Raw genomic sequence first — 13520 nt, forward strand, 5'->3', positions numbered from 1 at the left:
GAAAACATAGACAAATTTTATTTCTGCCCTTCCTAATATGTTGCAGACAAGAGTTGCTGTACAGTCTCAAAAACATATTTTACTAACTTCTTTTATTAACAAGTAAATAAATAAAATAAAATCAAGCCCTGAGCTTTGCAGGGCTCAAACTATCCCGACAAGCCCTGTAAGAGGCAGGTGTCTGGCAAGACTAAGATAATTTTATATATTATATAAAATATATTGTCACTGGAATATGAAGGGGATGTTAATTTTCGTCAGGGCAGATATATTTATGACGCAATTTTACTGTAAAGAAACATGAGATATTAATTTAAAGGGAAAACTTCACTAAAATAAGTTAAATACAGTCAACATGTAAAATCACAGTTCACTTGTGGATGAAAAATCACAGAATTATTTTTACATAGAGACAAGACTGGATTGCCATGGCCTCCAGGAGTCCTGCATTCCCAAGATTCACCGCTAAAGCACAATATCAACCAAGGCTAACAATTATTTTTATTACCAGTTGACCTCCTAATTTATTTTCTGAATTAAATGAATCACTTGATTTGTCTATAAAATGACAGAAAAAGGTAACAATTAGCCATCACAAGTTCCCAGAACCCAACTAGTTTATTGAAATTTCTTGTTTTATCTGACCAACAGTCCCAAAGCTACAGATATTCATTTTACTGTCATATATGAAAAATGTCTGTCTTGGCCCTGACAAAACTGTTTTTCAAACCTTAAGCGCGTATTGTGTAACATGCTGCATAATTCTCCACACATTTATGTATAATCATATAGCCAGAAAGTAGACATGGAACTGCTTGGACTCTTGTTATGTGATAGTGGCTGGGTTTGTACAAAGGCTTGTGGTTCACTATAGGCTCCAAATCTTCCTTGTATGTTAATCGTGAAATGATGGGAATGTGTCAACTGTCAACAACTGAGTTTTTTAAAAATATTATTTATAATGAGACAAATAATGTTGCTGTCCCGTTCATATCTGCGGTTGTATGAGACCACAGCAGGCGATTACTCTATGTATGATATTGACCATATGTAATGTATTATGTCCCTCCCGCTTATTCCACATTGGTTGAATATGTTCTGGCCTTTATTCTGAAAAGTCACACAGGAAGTACCGTTTCATTGCATCACGGAAAAATTGGCAGTCTCCACTCCAGGGGGGAGTGGGAGAGTCTTCCAGCACTCGGCAGTGGAGCGACTCTGGCAGCCGTGGCGGCCGCCTCTCATCATCCCACGTCTCGCTCTCAGAAACCGACACAGCACTGCCGATGCGCCCAGCCGCCATCCCGCACCGCTCCCTCCTCACTCCTCCGCCGAGAGCTCGCATCCTCACCGGGGCTACCCTGCCAACAGGACCCGCATCTGAAATAACTTTACACACTCTGGACTTCACTACACGCCTCCGAGTGGTACTTTCACCCTCCGTGTCTGAATGACGGGCGGTCGGTTCGACTTTGACGATGGTGGCACCTACTGCGGAGGCTGGGAGGACGGCAAAGCCCACGGCCACGGTGTGTGCACCGGACCCAAAGGCCAGGGCGAGTACTCGGGCTCCTGGTCCAATGGTTTCGAGGTGGTCGGCGTCTATACCTGGCCCAGCGGCAATGTGTACCAGGGCTACTGGACCCAGGGGAAACGACACGGGCTCGGCGTGGAAACCAAGGGGAGGTGGATTTACCGGGGAGAGTGGGCTCACGGGTTCAAGGGTCGGTACGGAGTTCGGCAGAGCCTGAACACACCAGCCAGGTACGAGGGCACCTGGAGTAACGGACTGCAGGACGGATATGGCGTCGAGACCTACGGCGATGGAGGTGAGAGGGGGACAGGGTGCCTGCTCATGTTAGTCACTGTTGGAACATAATATTTCTATTTTTAGAAACTATAGTTTAGCAAAAAGATTGTGCACGTGCCCGGTGACCACACAAACACCCTCACACTAGTCACGTCTGTGATGAAGTAACGTGTTTATTATCACTTTTATTTAGAAGCTGGGATGATACTGATAAGTAAATATTATTGCTGTAAACCCTGTAAATTTATTTAAAATTTAAAATAAATTAATATGAATAGATAAATAACATTCATTATCATATATATGAAGAAAGTGTTTTTTATGTGTCTGAATAGTTGATGGGTGCCATGAATATAGATACACAATGTTGGTGTCTCAGTTAACACACCTAATACTTAAGTCAGATTTGTCTTAGAATGAGGGAGTGAACAACCATTCGTGTGTGTGTAACACAGTTTATTGTCTTTCTTCAAGTAGTTGGCTGGATTCCTTACAACATGCTGTATCTGCACATTGCATGTTATTATTCTATTAGAGTATTTGACTTAACTTGTTCCCTCCTTATTGTGGAACAGGCACTCAGATCCTTGCATGAACGCATGTGTGGAAACCAAATGTGTTGCTCCATGTAAACAGAGCTCCCTGGAAACACCTGCTGCCAAACCTAACTTGGACTACAATTAAATTTAGATCAGATCCTGACCTGAGGACAGACGCAGCGACATGTCTGACCTGTCGAAAAGCTGTAGATATATTTATGCAGTTTTAGATTAGACGTTGAAGGCTGTGGGGTCATTTCTTCGATCCAGCATGCGTTCAGCAGATTTCCTGTCTGTGCACTAACACTAACATGATGGTAGTTATAGCTTTCAGTTGGTCACCCTCAATTGTACTCTACTTTTTGTGTTGCATTGTGGGATATTTTGAGTCCTTTATATTGAGTTACTGTGATGTTCTGTGAATGAATGTCATGGAAATACTATCGAGCACCGCTATGCTGATCTGAGCCACCATATTTGTTGTATTGTTGTTACAGTGTCTGTCATAACATGCACTGTATGTCATAATGTGGTTCAGGATGGAAAGATGTCAGCTTGTGTCTGCAGTGCAGTTTGATAATTAATGTCATATAGACCTAAATCTGTTCATTCCGATTTTCTATTAATAAGTTATTTGAATGATCTCATATATTTTAGCTGGGAATATCAACAACAACCAGTGATTTTTAATCCAGAACAACAATAAATAAGGCCACAATAGAAGTCTTCAGGGGTCCAACATTTTGGACCTGATCTGAAACAGACCCTTGGTAATCCTACCTGAACCTGATGTATATAAATGATGAACTGTCAAATTAAATGTTTTTTTTCTGTTGTGGTGACTATGTGGCATCACACATATAGACCTGAAACCTGTGGCACTCTACCTGACCTGAGCTAGCTCAGGTCAGAAATATTTAGCTACTTGTCACACTGTAATTATCCAGGACTCGCATATCACTATTGAGGGTAACACTTTAATTTGATACTAATTTCCTGGAACAATTTGCAGGTATTTAACGGTAGATATTTAGGACATTTTATAGAAAGGGTTGTGCAATTTGATACAAATTATAAGAAAGAAACCAGAGAAAGGGTTTAGTTGTTTTAGTTGGTAAGTGGCCATTTATTTGGGTTAATTTGCATATATTTTTAATAAGTTAGCAATTAGCAATTCTGTAACTAAGAGACAAGTTTTCAGTGTGTAGTTTTGTGTGTCCAGCTACATTAAATTCTTTCTTAAAAACTGATTGGGTGCTTACCAACTAAACCCTTTTTTTGTTTGTACCAAATTGCACCACGATTTATGTAAAATACCCTAAAAATTAACCATTAAATACCTGTAAATTACTCCAAAAATGTACAGGAAATTAAGGGACCTGAAAAATCAAGCGTTACTGAAGTGAGATAAGAGACAGGAAATAACATGCACCGACTTCTTGAATCGTAATGACAAGAAGACAGTTTGATACGATGGTTAAGCTGGATAAATTTAGGACACTAACAGGTGGTCCATGCAGCCATGTAGACTCATATAGAGACTACATGGCTGCATCTTGCTGTAGTGTTTAGAATCAGTTTGATCACATATTAAAAGTTAAATTAGATGAAAAATGTATGTTTTTTGAGTTTCTTAAATTTTGTAATTATGGCGTAGCACAGTTCTATTGGGAAGCATGACATGAATTTAACATTTAGCTAATGTCAGTATTCAAAAAGTGTGAAACTGAACCTTTTTTCTCTTTTTCTGTCCTAATGCCTGATGCTTTTATTTTGTCTTTTGCCTTCATTCCTCCTTGTCTAGTAGGCTAATAGTAGTATTAATGGTATAACTGATGTTGTTATAATAGTAGCAGTGGCGGTGATATTGCATTAGTGGTAATTGTGTAATACAATAGAATATTCTTATTTGAAAAGTAAGCAAAAGAGGACAGTACAACAATTTATGTAAAATAAAAAAAAATAATTTACATTTAAAACTCAACAGGACTGAAAATAGTGCAGTTTTCCACATATCACTCACTAAATTGTCAATAGTACATGTGTTTTCAGTGTCACCAGTGAGTTCTTCAGTGCACTAACTTGACTGAGGCTCCTTCAGTTGTCAGTGGTGTATTTATCAGCAGGAGTTCTGACTGAATTGTGTCAAGTACTGAGAGTTTGCACCAGATGTTATGTTAAAAAAAAATCATATAAAACTAGATTTAAACAAACATTGTAAGTTTTATCCTGCATTTTATTTAGACGCTTCTTGTTTCAGCTGTTGATGTTAATACAACTTTGTGCGCTGATGTGTTTAAGTTTAGAATCTCGTCGGTCACGCTAGTTGTTACTGAAACAAAATCACATCACAAGTTGACATGTAAGATGGTGATCAGCGGCCATCGGTTTCAGTTAATGAGTGTCTCCCTGTGATGTGAACAGAGCTGCTATGAGTTTAAAAAGCTTCCTTTTGTAAAAGGGTGTTTCCACTGCAGGAACTTTCCCAGAGGACCAAGAACCTTTTGAGGAACTCAGAGACTAAACGTGTGCTTCGACCTGAGAAACCAGGGTCTAAATTTAGTACCAGTAGGATAGTCCCAGGGGCTAAAAAGGTCCCTGACTGGGAGGAGGGGTATTCCTTTCCAAAAGTACAGGAACTTTAGGGGAAAGGTTTGCAGGATGACCATCTCTGACTGGTCAAAAACAGACACACAACTCCTTCAACCTTTGCATCGTTAAGTTCATAAAACAAGGAAATACTCTAGTATCGATATAGTACAAGGAGAACATGTATCACTTTGTTTGTTGATGTTAAAAGTAAAGATTTGCTGTCGGCTTCCTGACTCTTTTAAAAAAAAAATAGCCACAGAAAAATAAGAGAGAGAGAGAGAGAGCGAGAGAGAGAGAGAGAGAGAGAGAGAGGCAGTAGAGAGAACAAAGTGAGTGGATGAGTGAAGTATAACTTTATTTTCTGTTTGTTTCATGGTGATTTAGTTCTAAAGCAGAAATACAGTAAATAATCAATACTCAGCAGATGATTTACTGTTGAGAGATATTCTGAGTTTCATTCTCCTTTATTTCCTCCTCTGCATTTCTCCTTTTCATTCATTCATTAACTCAAACAAGTCATCAGCAGTTAAAACAGGAAAACTGTGTTGTTTCCTCATATGTGAACACTGTGTTTCAAATGCTGCCTCGTTTTTTAATTTCTCATGGGTCTAATTTGCATGATCTACTTGATTCTTCGGATGTGGTGGAAACACAAACAGGCCTGCACAACAGGGACTTTTAGTTCCAGGTTAGGTTCCTTTGGTTTCATAGTTCCTGGCACTTTTGGTCAAAAAATGGGCTTTAATTCAGCAACAGGTGTGCTCAGGTGGAGCAGTGTGTTGGTTGAAAACAGCATTTTGCCCATGACGAGGATCAGGGTTTGGCAATATGACAATATATTCTGTGAGACAATATAAATATGTCTGCTATCAGTGACAGGTATGACTTTAATATTTGGGAAATACTGTTTTAATATTGTTTGTGCATTAATGTGATAAATTATCTTCATTTTCAGGTATTGCATTTGATAAACAAGATCAAAACAGACATCAGGTTATTATATTCATAAACTTCTTCTTCTCTTCTGATGATTCTGAAGTAATTACATCTACTTTGATAAAGATATAATCAATATATTGCCACGCTTGTACAAGTTGAAGAGGGTTTGTCTAAATCCTGTTTAAACCTTCCTGCCACATCAGATCCACATTAACACTCTTGTCAATATGAATATTGTACAAATTGAGGAAAATATACTTCTCAGATCGGAGGGGTTCAGAGTGGGATTTGGGCCAAGCCAGACTTTGTTGTCCATCATGTGAGCTTTACTGATTGAACATAACAAACACCGACAAATATGTGCAAATGACGCTGCCAACTTTATATATAATGATCTGTCAATATGGTTAGTACCACTGAACCTGTTCAAACATTTGTAAAATGTCAAATCTAAGAAATATTGTAATCTAAGAAATGTAACCAATGTTGGAAACAAAGATGGCCTTTACACCTTGCATTAAAATGTGTCTCATATCCAGATTGTATCTAGACAAGATTTAACCTGATTACATTTACACCTGTCCAGCTCAAACAACCCAACATCATGTCCTCCTCTTGTTCGTGCAGGTCCAAAAAAAAAAAAAAAAGATGACAGCCATCCATGAAGCTGTGCTGTTGTATGGACTTTTTCATGCTTTTCAAAGCAGGCAAGGAAGCCATCTTCACACCATCCATGAGTGTCTTGAATATCCATAGCTTTCTTGCTAGTAGCTTAGCTTGTGAACTGGCTAATGGCTGCTACCTCACTGGTTTGGAACAGTCACATACAATAACGTATTTCCGCCCATGTAGTTGTATGTTGATTGACAACACAATTGCATTTACACTTTTGTTCAATGTGGTCACAATGGGACCCTGAACACCTGCGGAGGTGGTTCGACCAATCGGATCATAATCTGTTCTCATTGTGTCTTGGGTGCATTTACACCTGTACTGTCATGTGGTCAAGCACTATCTGATTGCAATCTGATCACCCAAAACACATTTCAATGCAAGTTTCAATAGTCCCTAAAATGTTGCAGTGTGATTGAATGTTTCAGAATAAAGTAGTGTTTGGGTTTGTTAGTTAACTATTCATGGAAACTAAATTTTAAGCAAAGTTTCAACTTGTGGAGCCCCATGCTGGTAATTTTAAAAGTATGACAAATAATATATCATAAATAAATGCTAAATAATTAAAGCAAAAATCACCTGTGCTGCACCGGCATCATAATCTGTATTTCCACTGCATTTTTCCATCAGTTAATAATCAGCAGCTGAGCATTGTGTATGACATGAAATTGCACCACTCAGCTGCTCCAAATTTTTAACATATTGTTCTGGAGGAACTGTCCACTCCATCTTTGATTGGTTCTTTTTCTCTCTGCAAAGCTGCTAAGTCTAAGAAACTCAACACTGGAAATCAAGGGAGTATTCCCCCAGAACTGCTGGAAGCATTTTACTATATTGTGAAACAGATGTTGCAATAACAGCGAATCATCAGGAAGATAACAAATGGAAGCAGAGGAGAGAGGGAGGTTCCTTCAAAATATGATATAAAGTAAAATGGAGAAAATAAAAAGACATGACTCAAATAAAGAAAGGCGCTGATAGACAGTACTTTAGAATTTTACAGTATTTACATACTTGTATGGAGTGCAAGCAAAAATAACATTGTACTTTTTAAAAGAACTATTTTTGCCACAATCATTTACTGTAATTTGCAATTTTTCATAGGGTAACATACAATATAATACTATTATGATATGTTTACCATGATATGCTGGTACCATGAGCATGAATCAGTCAGAAACTGTTAATTCACTGCTTTCAGTTTGATATAATTTTACTAACAGCAGGAAGAAAATGGAACAACATAGTGAATGGACTCTGAGCCTATTAAACACTTCAACAGCAGCATATCATATTTATCCTGAATTTCATATTAAATAGCAATAAAGTGGCTGAAAAGCTTAACTTCCGTTGATCAAAATTGTTTTTTCTTGGTATTTCCCTGCAATGTCTGTTTCATTCACACAGGTTGACCAGTCTGTGTTTCATTCAGATTTACAGATCCTAACATTATTTCTTGGGATTCGGTCAGTAAAGTCATGATTTTCTGGATATGACTGAAAAATAATGGGTCTTGATGTCGATTACATAGATGGAATAAATGAGAATTCAAACCCAAAATGCTGTTACATCTTTCTGAGGCTGTGATTTCCACCACATCCTCCATTATTCTCAACTTTGAAGTGGTGGAAAAAGCACAGAAAATAATCCAAGAACAAAAAAGAGAATTACTTAAAGATTTGGTAATTTGGTCAAATATCTTATCCTTGCTTGGTGAAATACATTATGTCAGTGGAACTTGGAAACAGTGTATTTGCATAAACACAATAAAGACAACTTATATTTATCACAAATAATGTAAAGCAATAGTTTGACATTGTGGGAAAATGTGTATTCACTTTCTTTCCGAGAGTAAGATGAGAGGATGGATATCAGTTCATGTCTTTGTGACAAGTGCGGAGCTGAAAGCAGGATGTGGTTAGTCTGCTTAGCATAAAGACTGGAAACAGCTTCTCTGGTTTGTCCACATATTCTATTCTGTTTCTGTTTTTGCACATTTTCCAAATGTTTAACTTGTTTCAACTTCTTAAAAGCCCCCAGGTAATATTAATCTTATACAAAGTGGACTTTGGTGAATCAGGATCTATATATGCATTGGCTGCTTAAGATTCACAGCAAGTAAACATGCCAGCAGACACTGTTACTATATTTACCAATGACTCTATTCAATAAATAAATTCCAATAAGATTTTCACTTGCTAAAATTAATTTCTCAGTATCAGTTTGTCAGATTTGTAAATCATTTGAGAGAGAGAAACTTCTAGAATATAAGCTATTGAGTCTTTTGCTCTTTAATTTATACCAGAGGCTTTTCCAGGCTCTTCAGTCAGGCAGTAGAGAAGGCTTATTCCACATAGCAAGATAGCTGCTTGGAGTTATGTTTGGCCAGTGTCTCAAGTTACTTCCATCTTTTAAAATAGCACATTCTCACATTCTCCATCTGAAGCCATCAGGTCCAGAGCCTGAGCTCTCCTAACCAGGCCACCAAAGCTAACTGTTTTATCATCTCATGACGTTCAACTTGGTTGTGGTTTTAGAATCACAATATTTTTCATGGCCTATCTGTGGAAATACCTCTCACACTCAAGCATACTAAAAGAAACATACAGGTGCTAGGCTCCTGTGTGTTGGGCCTGTCAGTCAGTGCTTCCAGCTGAGCTCCTTAGGTGATAGGATTGCATAGAAATACATAGTGGAAATGCAATGTAGATGGTCACTTTTCGGTTACGTTTTCATACAGCATAACAGCAGAAAGCACTTGTATGCATCAGAAAGCCAAAACACATGTCAGAGATGTGGCGACATTGATACACAACCACAGATTTGACCTGATGTCTGTGTGTAAAATGTCAAATCTTTTGAAGCAAGTCTCTCTCTCTCTGTATGTGTGCTGTCTGTCAGTGTGTGTGACCAGCCCCCCTCTCACTAGCCTACTATATTCTACAATCTAGGGCTGCAACTAACAAATATTTTCATAATCAATTCATCTGTTGATTATTTCTTTGATGAATCAATTAGTTGTTTGGTTCATAAAATGTCAGAAAATGGTGAAAATAGTTTCCCAGAGTCCAGATGACACGCTTAAATGTCTTGTTTTGTCCTGACTAACAATCATCAACCCAAAGATGTTCAGTTTACTGTCATAACTCTGGTACTGTCAGGACCAGAGAAACCAGAAAATATTCACATTTGATAAGCTGGATTCAGAAAATTTGGATTTTTTTTCTTAAAAAATGGCTCCAAACTATTAATTGATTATCAAAATAGTTGGCAATTAATTCAATAGTTGGCAACAAATTGATTAATTGACTAATTGTTGCAGATCTTGTCTGATCTCATACCTACTTCAAGCAATCTGCTCCCCACAAAAAACGAAAGAAATATCAGATTCTTCCAACACTGCCATAAAATCAGCAAGTGGCACCCATAGATTGTATTAAAAAAAAAAAAAAATGGACATAGCCACCACGACGTCACCCATTGGTTTCTGGAGAGTGGTGTTGAAACTCAAAGTGGGCTCTCCGGCCATCACCGTCTTGGCAGTGCCTGACTCCGCCAAACTCCCGGCTAATCTAAAATGGGCAAAGAGGTGGAGCTGAGGCAGGTCGAATGAAGTCTGGTTGCTAGCCTCTTCATTTTTCTCTCAAAGTGCACCAGATTGATGCATTTAACTTTAAAATGTACCGAATTTTCTTCTGGGGAGCATGCCCCCTGACCTCCCTGGAGAGTGCAAGGTTCACTCACCACAGTCATACAAAATTCTGTGGGAAACTCTGACATGTGCTCATCACTAACTTCAGATGGATGACAGTGATTTGTGAACTGAGGTGAATGACGCTCTGTCAGCAGCATTTTTTGTGCATCGTCATCGTTCGTTAGGACTAGCTAGTTACTAGTTACTAGAACCATTCTCAGTTTTGTCAGAAATTTGATTTACACAGTTTACAGTTGAGTTGGGTGAGCCTGGTGGACATTTTGAAGTGTCTTAGCAGATAAAGCACAGGTGGAACTAATGTTGACTGTTAACAGTGGCACTGTTCCATTTAAGTATCCCAGTAAAAAAATGACTCTGGAACCAGCACATATAAATGGAGTTTAGCCATCATTACTGTTAATTACACCTGTGCTATTCACACTATGACATGTCAAGTGTCTGCTGTGAAAGGGCATATCGTGCATGTTGGTTCACTGACATGCCTTACTGGGACATTAATGGAGTTGTCGTTATTACTTAGGCCGGAGGTCAGCCTCCGGCCTAAGAGGTCAGCCTCTTCCTCAGCAGTGTGTGTGTGGCTGAACTGTCCACACAGAGCTGCTACTGCCATCCCTATCTTTCTACATAGACTTTAACTTTGATAATGGCCACCAATAATAGAATGTTTCATATCATTTCATTATAAATTTCATTTATATTTAGTTTAGATAGAAAAAGGTTAAGAAGCATGTGCTCAATAAATCCATTATCTCATTCATCATGAGGCGAAAGCTGCTTTCTTTACATCTGGTTGGGGCTACTTCTGTGTCAGCCACATACACTCCTCACACAGGATGGATTTTTTAATGATTATATTGATTATTCCGCCAGTTAAACCCCCGCTGTCACCGCTCCAAGTGAAGAAAATCCCACCAGATACACCAAGTTCCCTAAACAAACCTCCAAACTAACTGTCAGGAGGGAAACTGACAACAAATAAGTAAAATGACAACACTAAATCTCCATCTAGAAGCAGGTGAAACAACAGACAGGAATCCTGGTTTGAACTGATGTCACAGAAAGCGAGCAGGAGTCGAGAAAAGAAGCTCGCCATTCTGGAGTTCCCCGCCATAGAGGCTCCCTGCCCCGGTGTGCACCACGCAGACTGACTTGCAGTGGTGACAGTGTATTTTTTTCATGTCTTGTAGTTTTTTACTTGTTTACTTAGTCTTATTTAGGGGGTAGGTGGGTCCAGGATTTTTGTTTTTTATTTCAATAATAGAGAAAAATACATCTTGTCTGTATTTTCAATGAAATTATATGTAAATATTTAATTTTAGAGTCTATGTCGCTTGTATGAGTGCATTCGGTCTCTTTTGTGTTATGTTCCTCCACCTTCACCAAACTAAAAGGAAAAAGAGATAATAAAGTTGGTCATAAACAGAAGGAGTGGGACAAGATACACAAATGTATCTAATATAAGGGCATGCATCTTTAATGTAATATATTGATCTTCTTAGCACATCTCTGCCCTGGTTTTCTAAATGAAGCCTTGATGCTGTCGGGGTGGTGGGGTGCAGGTCAGCGTCATGAAGCTGTCAAACAGTCAGGAAAAGCTGATTGGCACACTGATGAGTGATTAGGCTAGCTCCTGCATGGAGAAGAGAGCAGCATTAACCTTAAGTGACTGAGTGATGAGAGGGATTTGCCTTCTTGACTTTAAAGTGATTGGATGACAGCAGGAAGAAAGTGGAATTAAACCAAGAGGTCCAGCCTTAATGATTCAACGGGACTATTTAATAAAAAAGATGAAAGGCTTATTTAAGCTTTTCTTATTGTTTTCCTAAAGGAATATAATATATCTGTGCTAAAGCTAAGCTAGCAACCTTCAGCTATGTTTGAAAAAATGACTTTTACTTTAAGAGAAAACTTAGACACAGTTGTTCAGCAGGTTCTTCTCTTCATTCAGGATCAGGCTCCGCTTCATAGACACCTATATACTGTCCTACAGCTGCAGACATTACTCCAGGTAAAGAGCATAAGGGAACTTGCATTATTCATTAGCTCATATTCCAATTGGCTGGAGGTGTGGCCCCCACCTTCACCCCAGTAGTAGAGTAGGTGGTTATTAATAATACAGATTTTACTTAAATACCTTCCGAAACAGCAACAATCTGTGCTGTAAGGAAAGATGGATTGAGAGAAATCTAAACAACTTTTGTTGAATAAAATGTCAGATATGTTTAAAATGGACTTAATACCACATCTTCAATAACTCATAGACATGTGAAATGTGACCCCGACTACACACTGCTTTTTGTAAGACGTCAAAAGCCAAAAAGGTTGGAAACCACTGGTTTCATCTTTAACAATGTGTTGTATTTTAAAAGCTTGTTATATTATCCATTGTGTCAAATCTTCATCTGAAAAGTAACTAAAGCTGTCAAATAAATGTAGTGGAGTAGAAAGTACAATATTTCCCTCTGAAATGTAGTGAAGTGGAAGTATAAAGTAGCATCACATGGAAATACTCAAGTAAAGTTCAAGTACCTCAAAATTGTACTTCAGTACATTATTTGAGTAAATATACTTAGTTACTTTTCACCTCTTAAAATTATATTAAACATATTTGACATTTTAAACGTTTCATATCAATGACTGGAATCAGGACATTGATATCACTTGTGGGAGCTGGAGAAATACAAAACTGGCTGGGGGTAAATGGCAAACTTGCGATGTCCTGTGAGTGAAAGAGTATCAATTATTTTATTATCCACCTTATCAGGTTTTGTTTTCCTTTTCCACTTTGGTTGCTTGCTGTATAAATTAGTGAGTCAAACTGTTTTTGATGAGTGTCCGTTATGTGTTGTGTGTGATTGTAGGTTTCATTAATCTGATTCCAGCTTAAGGGTATGGAGTAACAATCCGTCAAAAAATAATTTATAAATTCCATTCCATTCCATTTCTTACTCATTTTTTACTATAACTTCTACATTACTCGACATTTGTTTTGTTGTTTTGTTGTTTTTACTTCTTTATTTTAATCTTATCAGTAGCCTTCAGTCAATGGTCTGCATTAGTCTGGGGGGGTCGACTGGGTGACCCACCACCCAGAAGTAGCCTATTTTCCTCACTGTCACCATGCTAAGGTTTTCTTTTGATGATGTCTTTAACATCTCTCAACACAAAAACACGAAAGTGTCCTTGATAACTCAACAATACGATAGGTTATGTTAAGACTATCAGTTTTAATAATTTCTCTTTTGATTCTGAG

General features: G+C 38.1%; 1 protein-coding gene across 2 annotated transcripts in view; it reads left to right on the plus strand.

The window, feature by feature from the left end:
* Positions 1-708: 708 nt before the first annotated feature.
* Positions 709-13520, plus strand: part of LOC122993237 (junctophilin-1-like) — a 56581-nt gene continuing 43769 nt past the window's right edge. The window contains exons 1-2 of one of the 2 annotated variants that reach the window (XM_044367221.1): positions 709-1829; positions 2386-3341. In XM_044367221.1, coding sequence (XP_044223156.1) covers positions 1451-1829; positions 2386-2405 — 399 coding nt within the window. In that variant the 5' untranslated portion in view covers positions 709-1450 and the 3' untranslated portion in view covers positions 2406-3341. Of the gene's footprint in view, positions 1830-2385; positions 3342-13520 lie in introns of those variants that run through there. The other variant, XM_044367220.1, reaches the window with a different exon arrangement.

Source organism: Thunnus albacares, chromosome 12 (genome assembly GCF_914725855.1).
Source record: "Thunnus albacares chromosome 12, fThuAlb1.1, whole genome shotgun sequence".
NCBI classification, from domain to species: Eukaryota; Metazoa; Chordata; class Actinopteri; order Scombriformes; family Scombridae; genus Thunnus; species Thunnus albacares.